The sequence below is a fragment of the Eretmochelys imbricata genome, chromosome 10 (assembly GCF_965152235.1).
Source record: "Eretmochelys imbricata isolate rEreImb1 chromosome 10, rEreImb1.hap1, whole genome shotgun sequence".
NCBI classification, from domain to species: domain Eukaryota; kingdom Metazoa; phylum Chordata; order Testudines; family Cheloniidae; genus Eretmochelys; species Eretmochelys imbricata.
This window is the reverse complement of record NC_135581.1, coordinates 40,005,002-40,030,281: the sequence shown is the minus strand read 5'-3', so window position 1 is coordinate 40,030,281 and position 25,280 is coordinate 40,005,002. Positions and strand designations below refer to the sequence as shown.

At 48.9% G+C, this 25,280-nt stretch overlaps 1 protein-coding gene across 1 annotated transcript; it reads right to left on the bottom strand.

Moving 5' to 3' along the window:
- Window positions 1-2,698: 2,698 nt before the first annotated feature.
- On the bottom strand, window positions 2,699-25,280 carry LOC144270855 (protein PML-like). Its single transcript, XM_077827698.1, is given in 11 exon segments — window positions 2,699-6,178; window positions 6,891-7,029; window positions 7,907-7,965; window positions 11,359-11,596; window positions 14,658-14,695; window positions 17,195-17,692; window positions 17,695-17,838; window positions 17,841-18,074; window positions 21,954-22,534; window positions 23,515-23,993; window positions 25,162-25,280. Coding segments are annotated over 11 exon segments (3,225 nt in total). The 5' UTR covers window positions 25,207-25,280; the 3' UTR covers window positions 2,699-5,408.

Here is a 25,280-nt window from a genome sequence, read left to right as displayed (position 1 = left end):
ACAAATCTGGTCTATTTCTTGTTTTGATCCACTCCATCTATCTTTTACATCTTTGGCTGGCAGCAGACGGTGCAGAAAGACTGCATGCCATCCACATCTCATGGCTGCTCGGCAGAAGATGGTGCAATAGGACTGCTAGCAATCCGTATCACCTGTCTGCTCACCATAAGACGGTTTAATAGGACTGACTGCAGGACTAAAGAGAATGACCTGGTCAAGTCACTCCAAATTTAGTCCCTGCGCCCATGTCTGCCCAGACGCTCCCAGCCGATGTGGCCAGGAGCACCTCGGACACGACGATGACGGCTACCAGTCATATTACACCATCTGCTGCCACAAGGCAAGGGGTTGCTGCTACTGTGTAGCAATGCCATACCACGTCTGCCAGCACCCAGGAGACATACGGTGACGGTTACCTGAGCGGGCTCCATGCTTGCCATGGTATAGCGTCTGCACAGGTAACGCAGGAAAAAAGGCGCGAAACGATTGTCTGCCCTTGCTTTCACGGAGGGAGGGAGGGAACGGGGGCCTGGCGATATGTACCCAGAACCACCCGCGACAATGTTTTAGCCCCATCAGGCATTGGGATCTCAACCCAGAATTCCAATGGGCAGCGGAGACTGCGGGAACTGTGGGATAGCTACCCACAGTGCAACGCTCCGGAAGTCGACGCTTGCCTCGGTACTGTGGAAGCACTCCGCCACGTTAATGCACTTAATGCACTTAGAGCATTTTCTGTGGGGACACACACACTCGAATATATAAAACCGATTTCTAAAAAAACGACTTCTATAAATTCGACCTTATTCCGTAGTGTAGACATACCCTGCCTCAGCACAAGGGGCTGGACTGGATGCCCTCTCCAGGTCCCTTCCAGCCTCACATTTCTATGACTACCAGAGCCTGTAAGCAGAGCTGGCTTTACCTGCCTGCTGATCCCATGACTGCATTCCTGCATGGACTTCCCCCCTCTCTGGGGTTTTCACTTCTCTGAGCAGTCCCCTATTTTTCTCCGTTTCAAGCCTTGCCCTCTCCCATTTCCCTGCCCTTTCCCCAAACATGCCAGGCTCTGCTATACAGCCACTGAATTGCAGTGTGGTCATGGCTCAGGCGAGATGCCTGCGTATGTGTGCAGGGGGGCAGGCGGGATTCTATGTGGGTGGCTAGCTGCTATTTTTAGCATGCTAACTCAAGCATCAGCATGCGTCTGTCTATCCTTGCTGGGAAGTGCCTGCCCAGCTGTTGTGCAGACTTAGCCACTATCTTTGCCCATGAGGACTGGATGAGACTTCATCTGGGGAATCCACTACAGTTGTTTTGCATTTGGTTTCTGCCTTTGCCCTGAACGTTACTTAGAGTGACCGCCCAGGGTGTTCCCGGCAAAGCTGGTTTGAAGCAGCTTGGTTGGTGATTCTCAGCCATTGGTAATCACTTTGTTGTGGGCGTTGTGTGGAGGAGGGTAACTGTCAATGGGATGATCATTAGGGAGCGTGTAATGTTACTGTGCTCAGCTGAAAGTCAAGAGTTCCCCTCCACACCATGACGACGGTCTGCCTTGCTGTGTGAGACTCACTGTACTTTTTGCAAAGAATCTCAGGTTATTTGCAGATTCAAAACATCACGAGCTGGGGTTGCCATGGTGGTGCTGCCAAGCAGGGCCATCCTTATCCATATGCAAAGTACGCAGTTGTGTAGGGCACCAGGAAATGTGAGGCACCAAATTTCCTGGTGCCCTATGCAGCTGTGTGCTGCTCCAGCCTCTGTCCCGCCTCTTCCCGCCCCTGCTCCACCCCAGACCCGCCCTCACTCCACCCCTTCCCATGAGCTAGGCCCCTGAGGACTGCAGCAGGGATTGGGCGAGCGGCGGGACAGGGAGCAACCCGGCCCCAGCCTGCTCTGTACCACTAGCTCCCACCCGTGCCGCCGATGGGTGCTGGGGGGCGGTTCCACCCTCCCCCCAAGTCCCAGGGCTGGGAGCCAGGGGAGCAGAGTGCAGTGGGTTGGGGCTGGATCACTCCACTTCCCGCTGCCACATAAGTGCGGGGTCGGGCCCGCCCTGCACTCACCAGGCAGCAGGAAGTGGAGCAACCTAGCCCCAACCCACTCTGCTCCGCCGGCTCGTGCTGGGGGTTGGTTTCCCTCCTGTCCCCCCACGAAGGCTTGCGGCCAGCCCTGCCCCTGCCCTTATGGAGGCCTGGGGCCCCCCGCCCCACCCGCGGGGGGCTGCATAGGGCACCAAAATGGCTAGGGACAGCCCTACTGCAAAATAACTACTGCTGTCACTAGGAATGGGCCCAAGGGCTGCATTTAGGTCTGTATCTGGAGCCAACTTTCTCCTACATCCAGATCTGGGATTTGGCTTGTCCCCTGTTTGAAGATATTTCCAGCAACATACGGGATAGTGCCTGTTCATTGTATTCATTCATTAAGGGCAAGGTGGAGACACGAAGCTGAGATTGGCTTTCAGATCAGCTTGGTTTTCCTCCACTTTTATCACCGAATTTGATGTGCAGTTTTTGACTATATGTCCTGTTCTCATAGCCCCTGTCCATGTGCACCAGTACCCTGATGGTTTTGTGTGCATGTGGCAAGCAGAGGGTAGGTGCACATGATTTACCCCAATACGCAAGATAGGGTCCTTCACAAGAGGATATTAAGGAAGTGTGATCAGCATGGGTCAAGACAGAACAACTTCGGATTCATATCAAATTATGAATTTTATTTCTTACTTACATGATTACATACAGGTGCCTGGCCCTTTACAAACACCAGTGACAATGGATTCCCTGTCCCAAGGAATTTACAATCTACATTGAAAAGTAGCAGGAAATGCGCAGGGTAAGTAGGAAAACACATCCAGATTCTCCAGGGTATTTAAGCTCCTAACTTGCATGAAATCAATGGGAGTTAGGTGCCATATCTTTGAGGATCTAGGCCACACTTATAGAGCGGAGCAAAGACATTTCATTTTATTATAATTAAAATTCCCCTTGCTCCGTGTGCTGCTGCCACAATCATAGACATGTTTCAGAGTAGCAGCCGTGTTAGTCTGTATTCACATGTAATAGACATGTAAGGCTGGAAGGGACTGTGAAAAGTCATCAAGTCCAGCCCCCTGAATCAATCACACAGGCAATTCTTGTGCATATAATTGTATAAAATTTGCTTATTCTACAGGCTGATGGTGATAATAAATACAAGGAAGTAATGGCTGGATAGACAGAGTCCTCCCTCTGGTCACGTAGGTCCAGATCCTCAAAGGTATTTAGGTGCCTGACTCTCAATAGGAGTTATGTGCCTACACACTTCTGCGTATCTGGTCCGTACACCAAACAGAAACAAGTCTATGTGAGGAAACGGATACATCAGGTAACACAGGTCTTGTCTGCACTAGGAAAATTAGGTCCCATAACTGCTGGTGCAGCTCCAATCATGGCAGCACTGGTGGAAATCGCGTATGGTCAGATTGCAGTGTTATTACTACCATGAGTCCTGCTCAGAGTAGCACCCTTAACTCTGCACCTTTGGGGGGGTTTAATGCTTGAGAGACTTTAACTCTAACATTCCTGACAGGCAGTATGTCCTCAAGCCACTGATATGGCTCTGCAACCCTGATTTCGGTCTATCTTGGGTACTTATTTGTTTCCATAGGACATAACCACCGCCTCCTAACACTCCAGTGAGGCAGGGCGAGACTATTTTCCCCAATGCACAGTGTTAGGGGGCTTATTCCTTCACCCACTTACTTCCCTGGTCCTTCTCGCATGAACAGAGAGCAACAATACCCAAAGTCCAAAGGTGCAAACAATTCGATGTTTATTGGGGTGAACATCCAGCAAGCATGATTCCAGTTTCCCTCCTTAGTGTCCCTCTTAGAATCATAGAATCATAGAATATCAGGGTTGGAAGGGACCCCTGAAGGTCATCTAGTCCAACCCCCTGCTCGAAGCAGGACCAATTCCCAGTTAAATCATCCCAGCCAGGGCTTTGTCAAGCCTGACCTTAAAAACCTCTAAGGAAGGAGATTCTACCACCTCCCTAGGTAACGCATTCCAGTGTTTCACCACCCTCTTAGTGAAAAAGTTTTTCCTAATATCCAATCTAAACCTCCCCCACTGCAACTTGAGACCATTACTCCTCGTTCTGTCATCTGCTACCATCTTCCCAGCTCTGACACCACAGAGCCTTACCTGTGTCCCTGTTCCCATTCCTACCCTTAGCCAAACATGATTCCAGCTTCCTTACTCCATTCCCTGTTCCCATTTCCCCCCCCCCCCCCACTTCCTGATTGACTGCAGACTATATAGTAAAACTTGAGTTCTGCTTTGCTATACCTTAACCAATCATTTTCCTGAAATTTAACTAAACAATCCTAACATATTGTAACACGATTATGTAACCAATTATATCCCACCACCTTAATTAGTTTACACCCAGCAAAATTATTTATACAGCAGACAGGAACAATCACAGAACCAGACAGAGATTATGCAGAAAAACAATAGCAAAGTGGGAACTATAATGACAAAACAATACAGAAGTGAGGATTTCACATCCCAGCTATTGAAAAGTGAGTTCTTGCCAGACAGGATGTTATCAAACTAAGTTTCCTTTTACATTTTCTAAGCGTTTCCCTTTCTCTGGAGGCAATAGGCATTATCAGGACAGGATTGTATTCCTAACAGCCCAATAGCACCTTATTTCAATGTGACTAAGTTGGAATGTGAGGATGTGACCGGTCGCTTCCCAGCTTATGGCTGCCTCTGTTGCTTAGCCAAAGACCTTAGCCTAAGAACAGGGCCTCAGACTGTCACAGTAAGAGAAGGACCTTACACCAGCAGACAGTGATTTTGATTCTTTCTTTTATACCTCTATAACTAGCCAAGTGATAAGAATACACCTAAATTCTTAGAGTATAGGCCTCTACAGACAGGCCTGAATAGGATGTAACCACCGCCTCCTAACACTCCAGTGAGGCAGGGCGAGACTATTTTCCCCAATGCACAGATGGGAAACTAAGGCAGAGAGTGGCTACATGACTTGCCCCAGGTCACACAGGAGGTCTGTGGTGGAGCAGGGATTTGAACCCATGTCTCCCAAGTCCTAGGGTAGTGCCCTAAGCACTTCAGCTTAACAAAGTTTTGTATATGAAATAAATACAAAGGGGGGAGGAGAGAGAGTCCCCTGCCCCCCAAAACACCTGATCCAAGCAACCCAGAAATTCATAGTTCAGATCTAGATGTGAGCTTTGCAACAGGCCCTGCTCTAGATAATGGGCCAAACTGAAGACGGTGAATCTGAACTTCTTGAATTCTGGTGGAGTCTGGACCTCAGAGCTGAATGTTGCTGCTCAGCCTCATGCCTGAGGTGCCATGCACAGATATATTTGTCTGAGCTATAGATGTACTTCAGCAGTCTGGCTCACTCTTTATTGCTCGTGGCAGTTCATTTGCTGCTGCTGCTTGGTGCCCAGCTGATGGCTGTGGGCTTTGGAAATGGGCTTTGATCTTACTTAGCTTTCGGATTTTCTTCTCAGAGCTCTGCAGCCGAGAATTGAAGAACCTGCAGAACTTCTGCAGCCCTTTCTCAGGGTCCCTCAGGTATAAGGTGTGGAGCTTGGAAAGGCTCATGTTGTACATGGACAGCATCCGCACCGAAGGCTTAGTGAGAAGTTTCTCATTCAGCAATGGCTGAAGGGAAGCATAACATTCCAGATTAGAGCAGGTGAGCACAGGCTTCGGGTCCTCCACTGGATCAATCTCCAGAACTGTGCACAGATCCCTTAGGGCCTTTGCATTCTCCAGGGGGCTGTTATCACTGAGCTGCCGCCAAATGTAAGTGTTGGCCAGGTTCTTCAGTTTGTAACTCCCAGCCTTGGGGATCTTCTCTTTAATCAGGGGCAAGATGTCCAGGAAACCAAAGACAGCTGCACTAAACTCCTCTTTCTTGCTAATGAGATCCAGAGATTGAAAAAGGATAGGAAGGGCTGGTGACCAGAGGTCATACCCTGCTAAGATGGGTTTGTGGACAGAGCAGAGGTAGCGGAATAAAGTCTTCACACCAATCTCACAGACGCCGCCTTTTGAGATCAAGCCAGGCAAAGATTTCAGAGGCTGAATCAAGATGGTAAAGTTCTTTTCTCCATCCACCAGAGCCAGCTGAAGGATTTTATTCGCTGCTGGGAGTGAAAGACAGAATTAGTCGAGCGAAACTAGAACATTGAGTGAGCTCCTCACCTGGTGTAATTATGGACTTCAATGGAGCTACAACGATTAACAGCAACTGGGGATCTGGCCCATTCCAATTCTCCTCATAGTCTTCCCCAAGCAGGTCATCAGTGTCTGACATCCAAGTATAGCTTGCCACATCAGGGATGCTTCAACTAACCCTTCCCATTTACAGTATCAACTGCTATCTCTGTAGCACCATGTTCCTGGGAAAGGGGAAAGGTGTCTCTCTGACGCTGCTATGATGGGGCATCTGAGGTGCTTGAAAAGCAGGTGCTTCCTCTCTTGAATGTGTCACTTCTGAAAGGGAATGGCTGCTCCAGAAAGTCCTGTGGCCATTAATCTAGAGCCCTGAATGACCATGTGGCAGGTGCACTGGCCACTAGCAGCTGACCATCCTTACATAAAAATATTCATGTCCTCATGGACTTGGTGCTCCTCCCAACGGCAGAGCTGCCTCACCATGCTGTGGGGAGCATACTACACCCTAATGGGGACATGGCAGAATGTACTTTCCCCAGCATGACCAGGAAGCCCCATGACATCTGGCCTGCCCCTCACTCCCCCCTGATAGGACTGTTGCTAAGCGCAGTGATCTCACCCCAATGATTTGCAGACAGGGATTCACATTTGCCTTTAAAACAGAAATTCTCAGGGTCTTACTCAAGAACTTGAGGTCAAAGAAGAGCAGTGATGCTTGTCTCGTGTTGAGCTCCCTCAGGCTGCCAGCAGGAAAGGCCAGGAGGTCTCCCTTGCTGCTCTCACAACTGACGCTGTTGATGTCGTCTGGCAGACTAGAGTCCTGGGGAAGGAAATGGTGACTTGTTCTCAAAAGCTCCTAAAGATGCCAGAGCATGAGCTCTGGAAACTCACGACCTCTAGTTCCCCCAGGATGGGCTGAGGCACTGCAAACTCACTGAGGCTCTGTCTTCGCTGCAGAGTTCATTCAGGTGATTGGCACCTAGGGCTGAGTTCCTGGGTTAGCCTAGCCTGGATGTGAGCAGAAAAGCCTTGCCCAGGTTATTGTGTCCTCATGGCTGCTGTGCTCCCCCGTGTGTGTCCTTAGAGCTGTGGCACCCCTCCGATGGTTCTTAACACAGCAGTGAGCTAAGCTGCTCTATGATTCTTCCCGGATAATTGGGGGAGACCTCCTTTATCCTTCTGGGCACAAGGGGATTGTGGGAAGGCAGTGGAGGACTATCAGCACTGTAGTGGTTTAGCTGCATCCTCACTGCAAAGCAGGTGGGTTACCCACCTCAGTGAAAGCAGGGCTCTAACACTCCCCCCACCCACCCCAAGCTGGGCAAGCTAACTTGGGTGTAAAGCACTGCTAAACTCAGTAAGGGGGTTTTGCGTATGGACAGGATGGGGGTTGGAGCAACACCAAGGGAAGAGCCCAGGTTAACTCTGCAGGGAAGACAAACCCTTAAGTGCTTTGGTAAATCCATTAGGTGCCTCTCTGCATCATTAGGTGCTTAAATATCTCTGTCAATCTGGTCGGGGCATCAAATCTCGTTTGAAAATCAGCCTAAATGCTGAGCGCCCTACACCACATATACAGACAGTGTCTGGTATGTTCCAGCTGAGACAGGTCATACTGGAGGTTGTTCTCAATCTCCCAGCATCTACCCTGGGAGCTGTGATGCCATAGGTGCTCTTGGGCATTATGCCACACTCACTGTTGACTCTTCATCGCTGTCATCCCCTTCAGAGCTGTCCAAACAAACCGTGGGATCATCTGCAACAGACGAAAAGGCACGTCAGACCCCTGAAGGTGTCTGAGTGTGCCAGGGACCGCAGGGGTGTATGTGCGAGACTAGGGATTGGTGTGTGTGATAGGTGACCTTCCTTTTTCACATGGTGCACAGTTAGCCTGTGGAACTCACTGCCATAGGAGATCATTGAAACCAAGATCTTAGCAAGATTCAAAAGAAAGACTGAATGTTTATATGGATTTTAATTTTGCTGCTTCTAACTACCCTCACTGTCCCCTTATTCTTGTATTATGAGAATGGGTGAATAGCAGCCCCCATCTACTTTCTCCATCCCAGGCATGATTATGTATGTCTGTGTCACATCCCCTCTCATTCATCTCCTCTCTAAGGTGAAGAGTCCTAGTCTTTTCAATCTCTCTTTCTATGCAAGGTTTTCCTTACAGATAGCAAGGAAAGAGGGGTGCAGAAGGCCAGGCTACCAGAATCTGAACAAACACCCAAGTTGGGGGATTGATTTTGCTCTCATTTAAACTGGGGTTTCTGATGGTTACATGGGGGTAACTGAGAAAGGAAGCTGGCACTTGGTGTGCATTGAGATGCATACATTGCCTGGAGAAAGAGAAGAAAGGGAGCAATTCTGCACCAAGCAACAGTCCCTCAATATTCACACCCGGTATATGTCAAAATTCTCTGGTGGAGAGAGTGGAAAAACACAGGGCTAATAATAATAATTAAAACAAAAAATTGTGTGAGATTTTCTTAAGGAAAATTAGGCATCAATGGAAGTTGTGCACCTAACTTCTTTAGGTATCCTGGAAATTTCCGCTCCTAGCTAGCAACTTGAATTCATAGTTTAAGGAGAGAAGGAACCATTAGATTAACTAGTCTGACCTTCTGTATAACACAGGCCAGGCAGTTTCTCCCAGTTACCCCTTCTTCCACTGTAGGACCCAGCTCGGGTTAGGTATGGAGTACCCCGAGGTCAAGGGAAGCACTTGCCCAGTGCAAGTTTGCCTTTTCATTTGTTAGGTTTAGGTCTCCGTGATCTGCAACTGGTAGCCGCAGCCTCAGAGTCTGGTGCATTCTGGGGCATCAGAGCAGAACCAATCAGCTGTGGAATATATGAAGATACATGTGGTATCAGCTGTATGATAATGCCCTGTGTCACTGTGCCATGTCAGGCATTCAGCACATAACCCTAGGCTTGTGTCTGTTTGTGTCCAGGGCTGCATGTGTTTGTGTAGCGATGAGGGAGTTTCTGTGGCCTACTCTGACCTATTTAAAAAAAAAAACAGTCTGCAGGTCACCATTACATTACATCCTGTCAAGCATTTATGCGGCTTTCCTGGGGCTAATACAACACAGTGTAGAAACATGAATGGAATTAAATCCAGTGCAGTTAAAAGGGAATAGGATCAGCAAATATATACAACTCATTTGGTCCTGTGAATAAGATCATAAAGTGACCAAACTGGACAGTCTCTACTTAAAAGAATAAATGGACACAAATCATATGTCAAGAATTATAACATTCATAAACCAGTCGGAGAACACTTCAATCTCTCTGGTCACGCAATTACAGACATGAAGATCGCTATCTTAAAACAAAAAAACCTCAAATCCAGACTCCAGCGAGAAACTGCTGAATTGGAATTCATTTGCAAATTGACAGGTTTCAGAGTAACAGCCGTGTTAGTCTGTATTTGCAAAAAGAAAAGGAGTACTTGTGGCACCTTAGAGACTAACCAATTTATTTGAGCATGAGCTGTAGTTCACGAAAGCTCATGCTCAAATAAATTGGTTAGTCTCTAAGGTGCCACAAGTACTCCTTTTCTATTTGCAAATTGGACACTATTAATTTAGGCTTAAATAGAGACTGGGAGTGGCTAAGTCATTATGCAAGGTAGCCTATTTCCCCTTGTTTTTTCCTACCACCCCCCCCCCACACAGACATTCTGGTTAAACTTGGATTTATGCTGGAAATGGCCCACCTTGATTATCATACACACTGTAAGGAGAGTGGTCACTTTGGATAAGCTATTACCAGCAGGAGAGTGAGTTTGTGTGTGTATGGGGGTGGGAGGGTGAGAAAACCTGGATTTGTGCTGGAAATGGTCCACCTTGATTATCATACACATTGTAAGGAGAGTGGTCACTTTAGATAAGCTATTACCAGCAGGAGAGTGGGGTGGGAGGAGGTATTGTTTCATGGTCTCTGTGTATATAATGTCTTCTGCAGTTTCCATAGTATGCATCCGATGAAGTGAGCTGTAGCTCACGAAAGCTTATGCTCAAATAAATTGGTTAGTCTCTAAGGTGCCACAAGTACTCCTTTTCTTTTTGCGAATACAGACTAACACAGCTGTTACTCTAAAATCTGATCCCTTTAGGAAATCTGTAGGAAATCAGAGGAGGTACTTTTCTAACTGTCCACCAGATGTACCTCTCATAGACTCAGACTTTAAGGTCAGAAGGGACCATCAATGGTCATCTAGTCTGACCTCTTGCGAATTGCAAGCCACAGAACCTCACCCACCCACTCCTGTAATAGACCCCTAACCTTTCGCTGAGTTACTGAAGTCCCCAAATTATGATTTAAAGACTTCAAGTTACAGAGAATCCACTATTTACACAAGTTTAAACCTGCAAGTGACTGTGCCCCGGGCTGCAGAGGAAGGCAAAAACCCACAGGGTCTCGGACAATCTGATCTGGGGGAAAATTCCTTCCTGACCCCAAATATGGTGATCAGTTAGACCCTGACCATGTCAGCAAGACCCACCAGGCAGATTCCTGGGAAAGAATTCTCAGTAGTAACTCAGAGCCCTCCCCATCTAGTGTCCCATCACCAGCCATTGGAGATATTTTCTGCTAGCAGTCACATATCAGTTACATGCCATTGTAGGCAGTCCTAATATACAATCCCCTTCATAAACTTATCAAGCTCAGTCTTGAAGCCAGTTAGGTTTTTTGCACCTACTGTTCCCTTGGAAAGCTGTTCCAAAACTTCATTCCTTTTATGATTAGAAACCTTCATCTAATTTCAAGCCTAAACTTATTGTTGGCCAGTTTATATCCATTTGTTCTTGTGCCCACATTGGCCCTTAACTTAAATAACTCCTCTCCCTCCCTGGTATTTATCCCTATTGATGTATTTATCTCTCCTCCACCTTCTTTTGGTTAGGTTAAACAAGACAAGCTCTTTGAGTCTCCTCTCATAAGGTGGGTTTTCCATTACTCGGTTCATCCTAGTAGCCCCTCTCTGCACTTGTTCCAGTCTGAATTCATCTTTCTTAAACCTGGGAGACCAGAATTGCTCACAATACTCCAGATAAGGTCTCGCAGGACCCACATTTATTTCAGGAATCTCTTTGTGGATTCACTGATGTAAATGGTCAAAGTGATCGTCTCTGCCTACCTGGCTCACATGGCTCATAGATGTTATTTTCCAGCAAGTCAGCTACTTTGGCTGCACTGAAGCTGTCAGTCACGCATGAAGAGTTGCTTGCTGTTGAGGAACTGGTGCCCGGTTGTTCCAGCAAATTCTGTTGGTGCTTCCTTGCTGATTGCTCCCATTTGCCTGCATCAGCTTCAGTCTTGATCACCTTCGCAGGGGCCTCGGTTTGGACTCCTTTCCTCTTCAACAACGAAGGGGCCTAAACAATGAAAACAGATCCTTGACAGCTCATCGTTTTCTGCTTGGGAATATGTTTGAAAGAGTCTTTGGAGATGGTGTGGCTCTAGGTTCCTTAATGTGGAGGCTAGACGTATGCATTTTACACAATTTGGGACACATAATAGGAAAGGCCCTGACATATCATAACAATGGGTGATGGATGGATGGACAGACAGCAGTGGATGTTCTCAGTTCTTGGAGATGACCCCAGAAACATGGAAAATGGGTGGCTCCTTCTGCCTCCACCCGCCAGTGGATGGAGAAGGGAGCAGCACCCAAGTCATAGTCAGTGACAGTATCATTATTTTTTTCTCTTTGGGGAAAAAAAAACAAGGTAATTCAGTGCAAATAACTTTGTTAATTAAAACTGAAGTTGGCAATTTAAACCCTCACATCAGGAAATGACATAAGGAGAACTTACATCTGCTTACTCACTCTGTCTCTGTTCTCAGCAATTCACTTCATTCTCCCAGCACCCCAAATACATTTCCCATTCCCCCATCCCCTTAAATAGTTTGTGAGCCCGTTAGTGACCCTTACTTTCTTCTGTGCTTCTGAAGCCACCAAGACCCTGTAAAAACAGCGGTCTATATACATAGGGAGGCTGTGCATGTAAGAGATGTCTAGTAAACATGCTCATTTGGAGCCACTGTACCCATGTGCTTCCTTTATATTACCTATATTGAGTAAAGAGACAAAGACACAACAAAATCCCCTTGCCAAGTATCAGTTAGGGATCTGTTTATATACACCTGTACATCCCGAGCATTTGCTAACATTAGAATCTGGAATATTTACATGGCCTGTGTTTTGATGCCTCAAGGTTCAATGTCTTTCCGATACCCTATCATGTAAGGTGGCAGGGTTAGGGGTGGCATGGGAAGGGCAAGAAGTACAGTGAAGGCTAGGCTCTGCAGCCCTTCCTAATGTTGGTGAGTTCTTACTCACATCAGCAGTCCCACTGGCGATAATGCTACTGATCTCCTTTGAGACCTACTGATGAAAAGTGCTAGATAAGTCTGACAGGGTGTATCAACCCCACGCTGGCGAGGTGAGGGTTAACAATCTGTTTTGGGCCCAAGAGGCCATGCCCCCTCGCCCTTGTTGGGCATGCTCCCAGTAGAGAGAATGTTCGAAAGGGAGCAGCACAACGCAGTCTTGGCTTACTGAGGAGGAGAGCAGTTATGTGCTGCAGTCTCCTCCCAGGAAGCCGCCAGGACTCCCAGCCGCCGGGTCCGAGCCTCCTAGTCAGTCGGCCATGGGAACTAAAGGGGATGATTTCCTGTTACCAGTGGAGGAGCTGCTCCAGATGGACCAGTGCAATCACGAGAGATACCCCACCTCCGACCCCAAAGATGCTGCTGGAGAAAATAAGATGAGGGCAGGAAGTGACCTAGGGTATGAGTGTGGAGATATTGGGCATGAGCTCTGTGCTAGGCTACCTGGTTTTAAAAAGGTCAGAACATGGAGGAGTAGGGTAGGCCCTGGTTCCCCTACCCTCCCGACTCTCACCACAGGGCGATAACGCCACGAGGCAAAGCGGCCCCTTGGACTCTCACCAAAGGGCAAAGTGGCCCCTATGACGGTCACCACAGGGTGATAACGCCACGAGGAAAAATGAGTTCTTGCACTCTCACCACAGGGTGATAAAGCCGTAAGATGTACTGGACCCTTGGACTCTCAGTGTGGGGCGAAAATGCCACGAGGCGAAGTGGCCCCTTGGTCTCCCAGCCACGGGGCAGTAATGCCACGAAGCAAAGCGGCCCCTTGGTCTCCCAGCCACAGGGCGATAATGCCACGAAGCAAAGCGGCCCCTTGGACTCTCATCACAGGGCAATAATGCCTTAAGGCGTACCAGACCCTTGGACTCTCACTGTGGGGCAATAATGCCACAAGGTGAAGCGGCCCCTTGGACTCCCAGCCATGGGTTGACAACTGTGCAAGGCGAAGCGAGGCGCAGCTGTCCCTTGGACTCTCACCACAGGGCTATAACACTGTAAGGCGTACCTGACACTTGGATTCCCATCTCAAGACAATAACGCCACGAGGCGAAGCGGCCCCTTGGACTCCCAGCCTCGGGGCGATAACGCCACGAGGCGAAGCGGCCCCTTGGACTCTCACCATGGGGTGATAATTCCATGAGGCAAAGCATCCCCTTAGACTCTCACCACAGAGCTATTACGCCGTGAGGCAAAGAGTTTCCTTGGACTCTCACCACCAGGCGATAACGCCGCGAGGCAACGCTCCCCATTGCACTCCCAGCCATGGGGCGATAACGCCGTGAGCCAAAGCAGCCACTTGGAATCTCACCATGGGGCGATAATTCTGGGAGGCGAAGCGCCCCTTTGGACTCTCACCATGGGGCAAGAATGCCACGAGGAGAAGTGGACCCTTGGATTCCCACCACAGGCAATATCTCCGCAAAGTGAAGTGGCCCCTTGGTATCTCACCACCGGGCAATAACACCATGAGGCGAAGCAGTGCCTAGGACCCCTACTGTTGGGTGTTATATCCCGGAGCGTCACCATTGGATGGCGCTGTCAGCCTGGTTCATCCAACCAACCCCCTGAAAAGAAGAGCTAGGGATTATTATTTTTATTGGCTCACGTGTCCACCAATTTGGATGTGTGATCGAACCTTGAGGCAGGAGAAAGGGAGGGATAGCTCAGTGGTATGAGCATTGCCCTGCTAAACCCAGGGTTGTGAATTCAATCCTTGAGGGGGCCATTTAGGGATCTGGGGCAAAAATTGGGGATTGGTCCTGCTTTGAGCAGGTGGTTGGACTTGATGACCTCCTGACGTCCCTTCCAACCCTGATATTCTATGATTCTATGAAAGGGATGGAATTGAGGGAACAATAGGACCTTAGATTAAAATTGCTGTATTAAAAACAACACGGGGCAAGAGGAACATGTATATCAATCAGCCCTCCATTCCAGCCAATGATCCTGAAAACTGAGCTTGGATTCCTGCCACCGGTACAGGGAATGCTGCATGTGCTGATCCCCAACTCTGACAGAACAAGCACAAAACTGTCTTACCTTGCTGGAATTATCTATGGATCTAGCTGGGGCAGCTTCTAGAAAGAACAAAAAAGAATGAGTTAAGTAACAGGCCAAACCACCATCGGTATGCATGGGAACAGCAGTGCTGGCTAATAACAAAACCTAGCTTTAATATAGCATTTTTCAGTAGTACATCTCAAAGAGCTTTGCAAAAGAAGTGTCATTCTCCCTGTTTTAAAGATGGAGAAACTGAGGCACAGAGTGGCAATGTGATTTGCTTAAGATCACCCAGCAGGCCAGGGGTAGGGCCAGAAATAGAGCTCAGGTCTCTTGAATCTAGTCCAGTGTTCTATCTACTAGGCAAAGCTGCCTCCCAAAATTGCTGGTAGGAGCCCCTACAGAATGCAGGCAGAGAGCAACTAATGTGCACAACCCATTCTCAGAAAGCTGCCAAGGGCAGGACACAAATTCATGGTACACTGAAGCTGCACAGGGTGAATGGCCATGGCATATCAGCTGCCATTATTCAAAAGCCCTAGCAAGCGTCCTACATGCCTGAACATGTGCTGCCACTTTGACTGAGTCACCTGGCACCACTTAATCCACTTGCCTCACACAGCCACTCCCTGGACCAAGCAGTCAGTGCACACTGGCAGAGCAGCCTACTCACCGCTCACAAGGCCCAGCTAACACACTGCAGGATCAGGGCTGCACACGGGACCCGGGACAGGCAGGCAGAGAGAACACAAACCCTCATGCACTCACACACAGAGGGAGACAGCAGGCGAGCATGTACTAGGGAACTCATGAGAGAGGAATAGGTGGGGCTAGGTGTAAGGGAAGGGGGAAATTCCCCATCAGGCAGTGAGGGCCCTGAGGTGAAGAAGCCGTATGGCCCCTCTCTCAAGGCCATAAGAGGCTGCTGAGGAACACAAAGAAGGAGAGGAGGAGGAGTGGAGGGTGAAGGGGAACCCAAAAGTTCAGTGGCCAGAAGCTGATGGTGCATAAACCCAGCCTAGAGATAAGGGGCAGATTTTAACAGGGAGGGTAACTGACCATAGGAAGAACTTACCAAGGGAGACGGTGGATTCTCACCCCATGAAGTCTTTACACTGAGACTGGATGGATGTCTGTCTAAAACATACACTCCAGCTCAACCATAAGCTATGGGCTGGCTGCAGGATCCCGGGTGGGTTTGATAAAGAAAAGAACCAGAAAACAACCCTATAATCATGTAAAGCTAGGCTTCTGTCTTTTTTCTATGCTTATCTGTCCTTTCCCTATGTTTATGGGTAGAAAGAATTTGAACTATGTGTAACCTGTACTCCCCGTTTGGGGAAAGAATTCCTTATACAGATGGGCCTCCATGTTCATACCTCAGGACTCAGACCAACAGGGGTTGACCGGTTTGAACTGGAAGAGATATCACAAAGTATGTTGAACCAAGCTATAAAAGCTCTACCTTGTTCTTTGTTCTGGGCTTCGCCATATTCCTCTGTGTAGGAATTGGTGAGCCCTTCAGCTAGCATTAAAGTGCCTCATTTTATCTAAGAGTCCTGACTTTGTGTTTGTTTGGCTAATACAGAAGTCCAGGGAAGGCTACCCTCCCAACCCTAGACCGGGGGGGGGGGTGGTGGTGACCCTTTTTCCCTAACAGGTTCTCTGGGCTGTGTTATACAGGCAGGTCCGACTAGATGACCATAAGGGTCCCCCAGCTTTAAAACCTATTGGACGCAGAGACACACCTACAATTCAATCCAGCAGGACTTCACTGGCCTTCCAGACTATACAAGGGCGACAGACAGGCAGAGCCACAGGAACCTGTCAGGGGTAGTTGCTGTGTGCTGTGCAGACACATAATGAGAAACAGTCCTGGTCTGAACAGCTTCCAGCCTGACTAGAGGATCCACCAGGACGAGGCTGCCCACTGGGTTTGGGGGTTGACTTGCTGTGTCCTTCTGTCACTCCTGCCCCAGGGGCTGGTGGCTGTATGTGCTAGGCCTTGGCTGCCACCTCTCTCCTAGGGTCAGGAACAGTTATTTCCCTCACGGCTTTTTGATGAGATGACGATTCTGATTCCTGCAGTAATGTAGGGAGAGGTCTTGCTCCCGCTCCCTTGTAACTTGGATACTGGCATGGAAGCTGATTCCAGAAGAACACTGAGATGATGTCATTGTTAGTACTAGTGTTATGCAGAGGCCCCATGATGCTAGGTGCTGTACAAACACATGGTGAATGACCGTCTCTGCCCCAAATGACTGACAAAGGCAGTGCTGTTATCCCCTGTGTACTGAGGGGGAATTGAGGCACAGAGAGATTGGGTACACTGCCCAGGCTTGCCCGGAGAGAACTGAGCCCAAGTCACCTTAGTCTTCCTTATACACAAGGCCATCCTTTCTCCTCAGTGACACACGCTTTTCAGGGACATAAAGGGAAAGAAAACATGCAGCTTCCAACTCTGGCAATTATCAAAGCACCAGGAAATCGAGAGGACTAGCAAGAGGAACATTAATACTTCTTCTTTTTGGAAACTGCTGTAGTCAGGCCCTGGCATCCGCGCTTGTGTCACTTGCCTCTGCCATGATCCATCGATGTGCCGGTTCCTGTCCAGGCCCCCTCTCCTGTCCCAGCCCTCTCTCCTGCCTGTTTGCAGGAGCAAACAGGCTGGGGTTGCACAGGTAGTTTGGTGGAGGAGGTAGATGCCTGGGGAGGAGGGAAGATGGAGTGGCTGCTGGAGCAATGGACAATGGGTGCTCCTGGAAGCAGGGAGACATTGCCCTCTGGGGTGTCAGGAAGGAACAGGTCCAGCAGGTCCGAGGGCAGTGATGGCACGAATAAGCCCATGGTCTCAGGGAGGGGTGGACTCCCTGAGCCGGGAGGGGCTGAAGGAGGCTGCTGCATGGCTTGCCACCAGCTAGTGGTATCCTGCAGAAAGGGAATCAAGGCCGAGGTGAGGGTGTGGAGGGAGCGGGAGATGGATGTGATCCCACGCAACATAGACAGCAGGTGCCTGTTTGTGCTTTTCTGTCCTTTCAGGATGCTGCTGCCTGCTTGGCTCACACTGGCCCTAGCCGGGCCACTAAATCCCCATGATCTGAGGCCAGAGGGCCCCATATCCCCCCACAGACACTCGGGATTTCCACCTCAGCACTTGTGAGCTGCCTGGAGGTGGTCTCCTCCTCCCCCTTCCTTTGCACCTGGGCTAGTGGAGTGGTCAGTAGCCATCACCTTGGTTAGCTGGACAGACATCTCCTCCTCCATCCTCACGTAGGTGGGGCTCAGCCTGGGAGCTGGGGGGACACGTGGGGTCCTCATGGGAGAGCAACCCTTCATTGTCATTGGCAGGGATGTGTCTCTGCTGGTGGGAAGCCTCTGGAGGATGCAGAGGCTCAAGGCTGAGCGTCACAGTGCTCTCGTCCTCCGACGGGGGGGCCCGTTGGGGAGCAGAGGTACCTGTGGGAGGGGGACATAGGAGGGTGAATCAGGAGCTGAAGGGCCGCCTGCTCCATGGGACCAGTGACCAATTCAATAGAGCGGATTGTAGGTTTCATGGGCGCCTGCTTGCACAGGTGGTAGCACTGTGGACGGGGGAGGAGAGTAGATGGGGTGGAGATTCCTACCTGGAAACCCCAGCCATCTGGGGGAGTCTCCTTCCAGATGGTAACAGCAGGGGTCTTCTGAGGACCTCCTTGAAATGCCTGCCCCCAGCTCTGTGCCCCGGACCCCCAAGAGGAAGGATGAACAGAGTTGCAGGCTATGCCAGCAGTGCCCAATCTCCCAATGCCCATCGTGGTGTCTCAAAGCATGCCCTACAGCAAAGCCGCATCCTGGGCGTGGACATTGAGCCCCTGTGCCCCCGACCAGCTAGCCCACAATGAACCATCACACATGCCACATTTGTTGCAGTGATGCTGCATGTCTGCCTCAGAACTAGTGCCATCTGCTGCATGGCTATGCTGCTTCTTTCAGACTCCGAGGCCAGTGTCTAATTGTTGATGCTGCTGCTCATGGGGGTCGAGACAGCAGTGCATGGCTCCCATGCGGAGCGTGATACATGACAGTGCATGTAATCAAGCCCAGTTGTTCCTTTACACCAGGGTCCCCCACTGTGCTGTCTGCCTACCTATGTTTCATCCCTATCTGCCTCCCTTCCTGCCCAACAAAGCGGGTGGGTCTCTCCCCCCCAGTACACTCTGTCATCATATGATGAGATGGCTATGTCCAGTAGCATCCCTGCTGCTGCCCATCCCCCAGGTGGCTACCACTTCCAGACCAGACTGCCCCTTTTTGAGCACTTGTGACTGCTGTTATCTTGACAAACAAACTGGGATTGAACCAGGAACCACCAGAGCTAAAAGCATAAGTTCACTAACTGCAGCTGTAACAGACATATCTCCTGTGCACTGGACATAGATAGAGGCTTTGTCACACCCACCTACCAGTGGCTTACACACACTCCCCTGGAGGGAGGCCAAGACCCAACCCTAATGGGCAGTGCTCAGTGTGTATTTTCAGAAGCCCTTATACAGCCAGACTGATGTCTTGAAAACTGGTATCACATTCAATGCAGCCAAAGGAGAGCTCTCATGTCTGGAAATTCTGGCCTTAGCCCTTATTTTTGCTTAGCAAGTCATTCCAAAACCAGCAGTGTCTTTGCTATTCATCAATACTCACCAAAGACTCTGGACAAACACATTTCAGATCACGGATTGTTCACCACTGTTTCACTTTGACTAGTCACCGTTCATGATTCTTGCCGTATGATTTGTCACCTAAGCCTTTTCACTCCCTGATTGGATAACTGAGTATACCAAGTAAGGAACTTCCCTCTTTCCAGCACCGTTTTTCAGATAACAATTCATTAGAGTGGAAGTTCAGGGCCGTCAAACACCCAGTTATTTTTCAGATGCTCACAGATAATGTGCCCTCACCAGCCAGTGAACGCAGCTTGACGTTTGGGTTAAAGAAAATATTGGCAAATCCTTTCTTTTACCAGTCAGCCTACTCCAGTGAATGACCATGAGATAAGTTAGATAACGTTGATGGTGTGTGGAAACTGTGGGTGATCACTAGAGTTGTCAAGCGATTAAAAAAGTTAATTGTGATTAACCGCATGATTAAAAAAATTAATCGTGATTAATTGCGCAGTTAAACAATAATAGAATACCATTTATTTAAGTATTTTGGATGTTTTCTACATTTTCAAATATATTGATTTCAATTACAACACAGAATACAAAGTGTATAGTGCTCACTTTATATTTATTTTTATTACAAATATTTGCACTGTAAAAAAACAAAAGAAATAGTATTTTGCAATTCCCCCATTACAAGTACTGTAGTGCAATCTCTTTATCATGAAAGTTGAACTTACAAGTGTAGAATTATGTACACAAAAATAACTGCATTCAAAAATAAAACTTTACAGCCTACAAGTCCACTCAGACAAACAAGTTAGGTTACAATTTGCAGGAGATAATGCTGCCCGCTTCTTGTTTACAATGTCACCTGAAAGTGAGAACAGGCGTTCGCATGGCACTGTTGTAGCTGGTATCGTAACATATTTACGTGCCAGGTGTGCTAAAGATTCATATGTCTCTTCATGCTTCAACACCATTCCAGAGGCCATGCGTCCATGCTGATAATGGGTTCTGCTCAATAATGATCCAAATCAGAGTGGAACAATGCATGTTCATTTTCATCATCTAAGTCAGATGCCACCAGCAGAAGGCTGATTTTTCTGTTTTGGTATTTTGGGTTCTGTAGGTTCCACATCTGAGTGTTGTTCTTTTAAGACTTACAGAATCATAGAATCTCAGGGTTGGAAGGGACCTCAGGAGGTCATCTAGTCCAACCCCCTGCTCAAAGCAGAACCAATCCCCAATTTTTGCCCCAGATCCCTAAATGGGCCCCTCAGGGATTGAACTCACAACCCTGGGTTTAGCAGGCCAATGCTCAAACCACTGAGCTATCCCTCCCCCCAAAAGCATGCTCCACACCTCATCCCTCTCCGATTTTAGATGGCCCTTCAGATTCTTAAACGTTGGGTCGAGTGCTATAGCTATTTTTAGAAATCTCACATTGGTACCTTCTTTGCATTTTGTCAAATGTGCAGTGAAAGTGTTCTTAAAACGAACATGTGCTGGGTCATCATCCGAGATTGCTATAACATGAAATATATGGCAGAATGGGGGTAAAACGGAATAGGAGACATATAATTCTCCCCCAAGGAGTTCAGTCACAAATTTAATTAACTCATTTTTTTTCACAAGCATCATCAGAATGGAAGCATGTCCTCTGGAATGGTGACCGAAGCATGAAGGGGCATATGAATGTTTAGCATATTTGGAACGTAAATACCTTGCAACACCGGCTACAAAAGTGCCATGCGAACGCCTGTTCTCATTTTCAGGTGACATTGTAAATCAGAAGCAGGCAGCAGTATCTCTCATAAATGTAAACAAACTTGTTTGTCTTAGCGATTTGCTGAACAAGAATTAGGACTGAGTGGACCTGTAGGCTCTAAAGTTTTACATTGTTTTGCTTTTGAGTGCAGTTATGTAACAAAAGAAAAATCTACATTTGTAAATTACACTTCACGATAAAGATATTGCATTACAGTACTTATATGAGGTGAGCTGAAAAATACTATTTCTTTTATCATTTTTACAGTGAAAATATTTGTAATAAAAATAATATAAAGTGAGCACCGTACACTGTATTCTGTATTGTAAAAGAAATGAATATATTTGAAAATGTAGAAAAACATGCAAAAATATTCAATAAATTTAAATTGGTATTCTACTGTTTAACAGTGCAATTAATCAAGTTTAATTTTTTTAAATCACAATTAATTTTTTCTGCGTTAATCATGTGAGTTAACTGTGATTAATTGCCAGCCCTAGTGATTACTAATTCATAGGCCAGAAGAGACCATGATGACCATCTAGTCTGGTCACCTGCATAACACAGGCCAGGGCATTTCCCAGACAGGCTCTAGAATTGATGCTCATCTTCTATTTTGTCTCACCTGTACACACACCACCCCTGAGGCAATATTCTCCATCCTCACTCTTCAGACTGACCCAACTTGCAACACTAAAAGAGCAATCAAAAGCTCCATTATGCAGTCACAAGTGAAAGGTTCACCAGCCCCACTCCATTCCATGCTGGCGGCAGCCAGAGATAATGATGGTACCATGTCTACAACCACCACCTCAGAGACGTGTCATAGAATCATAGAATATCAGGGTTGGAAGGGACCTCAGGAGGTCATCTAGTCCAACCCCCTGCTCAAAGAAGGATCAAGTCAAGTTTGTGAAAGCGTCTTACCTCTGTCCCCCGTCACTCTTTCAAACAGAGCCTGGAGTCTGGCTTTACACTTGGCGAAGCCTCCAGCCTGGACACTGACTCCCACAGCCAGGGGCTGCAGCTTCCTGAGCTCCTCCAGTGACCCCTTGATGAAGGGGTGCAGGTCCATCACCTCCTGGTCTGACGCGTAGAGATGCATCTTCTCCACTAGCTGCTCACTGGCCCCCATCCTTTTGAGCACGGCTTCTGTCTGCTGCAGCTTCCCCTCCAGCTCCTTGTTCCCCAGGTGGTGCTGCCTCTCTGCCATCTCCAGCAGCTCCTGCTCCTTCTCTCCGATCAGCTGAACCATCTGCTTGACTCTCTTTCGGATCAGCTCCTGGGTTTCAGTCGTCACTTGGTCCAGGTGGTCAGCTTTGCTCTTCAGGTTACTATAGGCATCTTGGAAGATTTCCTCCTTCTTCTTCAGCTCTTCACTCATGCTCCCCAACTCCTGCTGCCTCTGCTGGATTTCCACCTTGATATCACAGTGCTTGCCCATGTGCCGGCTGTCCAGAAGAGCACAGATGCAGCAGATCGGTTTTTGGCACTCTCTGCAGTAGATGCTATTGATGAAAATACAATTCAGAACAGTCATTTAGAGGACTCTTACCCCATTCTGCTGGTGGCCTTATCACACCCTTCCCATAGCCAGTCCTCCTTTGCCTAAGGGGAGTATGGGAAAGTGGCCAACGATATCGAAGAGTAGAGCCATTACACCCGGCAGTGAGTGACTTGGGATGTCTGGCTGTGCTGGGTTTCAATTAACTGTTCAGTTATAGGCCTTCATTTCTTCCCTCCTTATACTGCTCCCTGCTGGGGAGTTCAGATCATTCCCCAGGCAGAGCAACCCTTCTCTTCCCACAATGCACTCCTCCAGCAATATCCTTGACTAGGACAGAGCCTGCCTGATTCCCAGCCACCTCTCCCTCCTATGACTGACTGAACAGCTCTGCGCTGACATTCTCATTCCTCCCTCCAGCTTCCTCTTTGCCAATCTGCATCTGCCTGCTAAAGAAAATGGGCCAGATCACAGCTGGGGTAAATCACTGCAGTTAAAGAGATGAGGCCCATTGATGCCAGCTGGCCCAATATGATTTATCACACAACAGCGCCTGCCACAGGGTGGTGGGCCCCTTTAAATGATGCAGATCCAGTGCCCCTGTGCTAGAACAGGTACTCCCAGCTTGGCCAGCTAAGAGGGCAGGGCAGCAGCTGGGGCTGTGAAGAGCCAGGCTGTCAGGAGGGAAGGGGGAGTAGTAGCAGAGCGAGTTCCCTGGAGGGGAGGCAGTGGGAACCTGCTGGGGAACGGGAGCCTCCGGGGCAAGAGCCCTGAGAGATGGTGTTCAGCTAAGAGCGGACAGAAGAATCCTGCAACAGGCCCTGAAGCAGGAAGGACTGAACGAGGCATGGGGCTGGGAGCTGGAGCCCAGGCTGGGCTGAGGAACTGTTTTGGTGGTTTGCCCACATGTGAAAAAGAAAGCTGGACCTGGAAAGAGACTCTGGGTGCAACTGCATGGAAAACAGATCAGGTTGTGAACATTACCTCAGCATCTGGTTCGCATGGGTTGGATTGGGACAGGACAAGTTACTGAGCTTCCTGGAACCACCAAGGAACTCCCTGGCAGATCCCACCTTGAGATCCCTCACTGCCTTGGCCTCATGGCTCTCTCGCTTTAGATACCTCTGATGGGTCTCAAAGCACTTGACACAAAGGAACTCCTCACAGTCAGAGCACCAGAACTCTCCCTCTTGCCCACAGTTGTCACAGACCAGGTCACTGCCTTTGACGATCTTCTGGTAGGTGCTCAGCTTGGCCTGCAGATTGGCGAAGAGCAGGTTGTCCTGGTCTGGGATCCCACTGGCTTGTGGGATGGGAGCATGGCAGACGGGGCACTGGCCAACAGGTTTGTTCTCTTCCAGGCAGTTGGAGCACAGGGTGTGAAGGCAGGACAGGAGCTTAGGATTTCTGGGTTCTTTCTGGCATCCCTGGCAGAGCAGGAACTGGAATTCTTCCTCCATTGCCTTTGGAAAGGAGAGAGATTGAGGCCCAGGGTTACTAATGCTGTACAGCTCTGTTCTGCAGCCCAGCAAGGGAGGCAACACATGCTGTATGCAGGCAACTTGATGGGCCAGGTCCTGAACCCCATTAAGAGTGCTTTCCCATTGCTGCTCTGGTGACACAGAGCAAGTCGCATGCTATTAGGGGTGTGACCCCATGCCACCCCCATCCCAGCCTCAGCATAGGGGTCATGGCATGGAGGAAACAGAGGAAAAGCACCTTTCACTTTCTCAGCTGGGTATCATCACAAGAAACCCCTCTCACCCCTACATCTGTCTCTCCCCCCCTTCTCTCTCACCCCCTGCCCTCCCAAGCGGTCTCTCTTCTGGCAGGGCTAAGAGGGAATACTGCTTAGTGACTCTGGGCTGAAGCTCCCTCCCCCATTGTAGATGCATCTACTCAGCCTTGTTCCATCTCTCTAAGAAACTTATTGCACTCCTGTTATCACAATTCCTCACAACCACTGAGGCACTCACACTTACAATGGTGAGGTGGGGATCAGCTATGCCCATTCTACAGATGGAAAACTGTGGCACAGATCCTCAAGTAGGCTCTGAACTCCCCCTAGAATCAATGGGAGTTAGGCACCTCCCTACGTTTGAGGATCTGGGCCTGAGTGACTTGCCAAGGTCACATGGGGAACCTGTGAGAAACACCAGGAATAGAGACCCGGAATAGAACTCAAGTCTCCTGATACACTTTGGCTAGCACTCAAACCACTGGGCCACCCTGCCTCTCCAGAAGGGCATGCTGAAGAAGCAGCCCATAAAAGTCCCAGGCGGAGCTAGGTAACTGGCAGCCATCCTCAGTGGCAAGCAGGAGATTCCACCGAGCTGTGAGACCCTCCCCACTGCCAGTTGTTTCTCACTTCCCATTCCCCCTTTGATGCCCTATTCCCCCTTTGCCCAGCCACTTCCCCTGCTGCATGGTCACTGTCATCATGCTAATCTCCCATGTGCGCTGGACACAGCACCACCTGCCATGGGGAGGTGGGAGATCCTCAGGCATCTCCTGGGCTTCTACACATCTTGCTGCTCCTCATTTTCCTTTTGCATGTATCAGAATGCCTCAATCACTAAACACCCGAGCCAGTCCCTCAGGAAGAAGATCCGGCCATCGCAATAAGCTCACCTGTGTCTGCAGGCTGCCTGGGCTCCCCTGGGACAAGAGAGCCATAGTCCATGAGGCCCTGCCTCTATCAGAACTGTATCTGTGGGATCTGGACACTCCTCTGCTGAGTAATTGCTCTG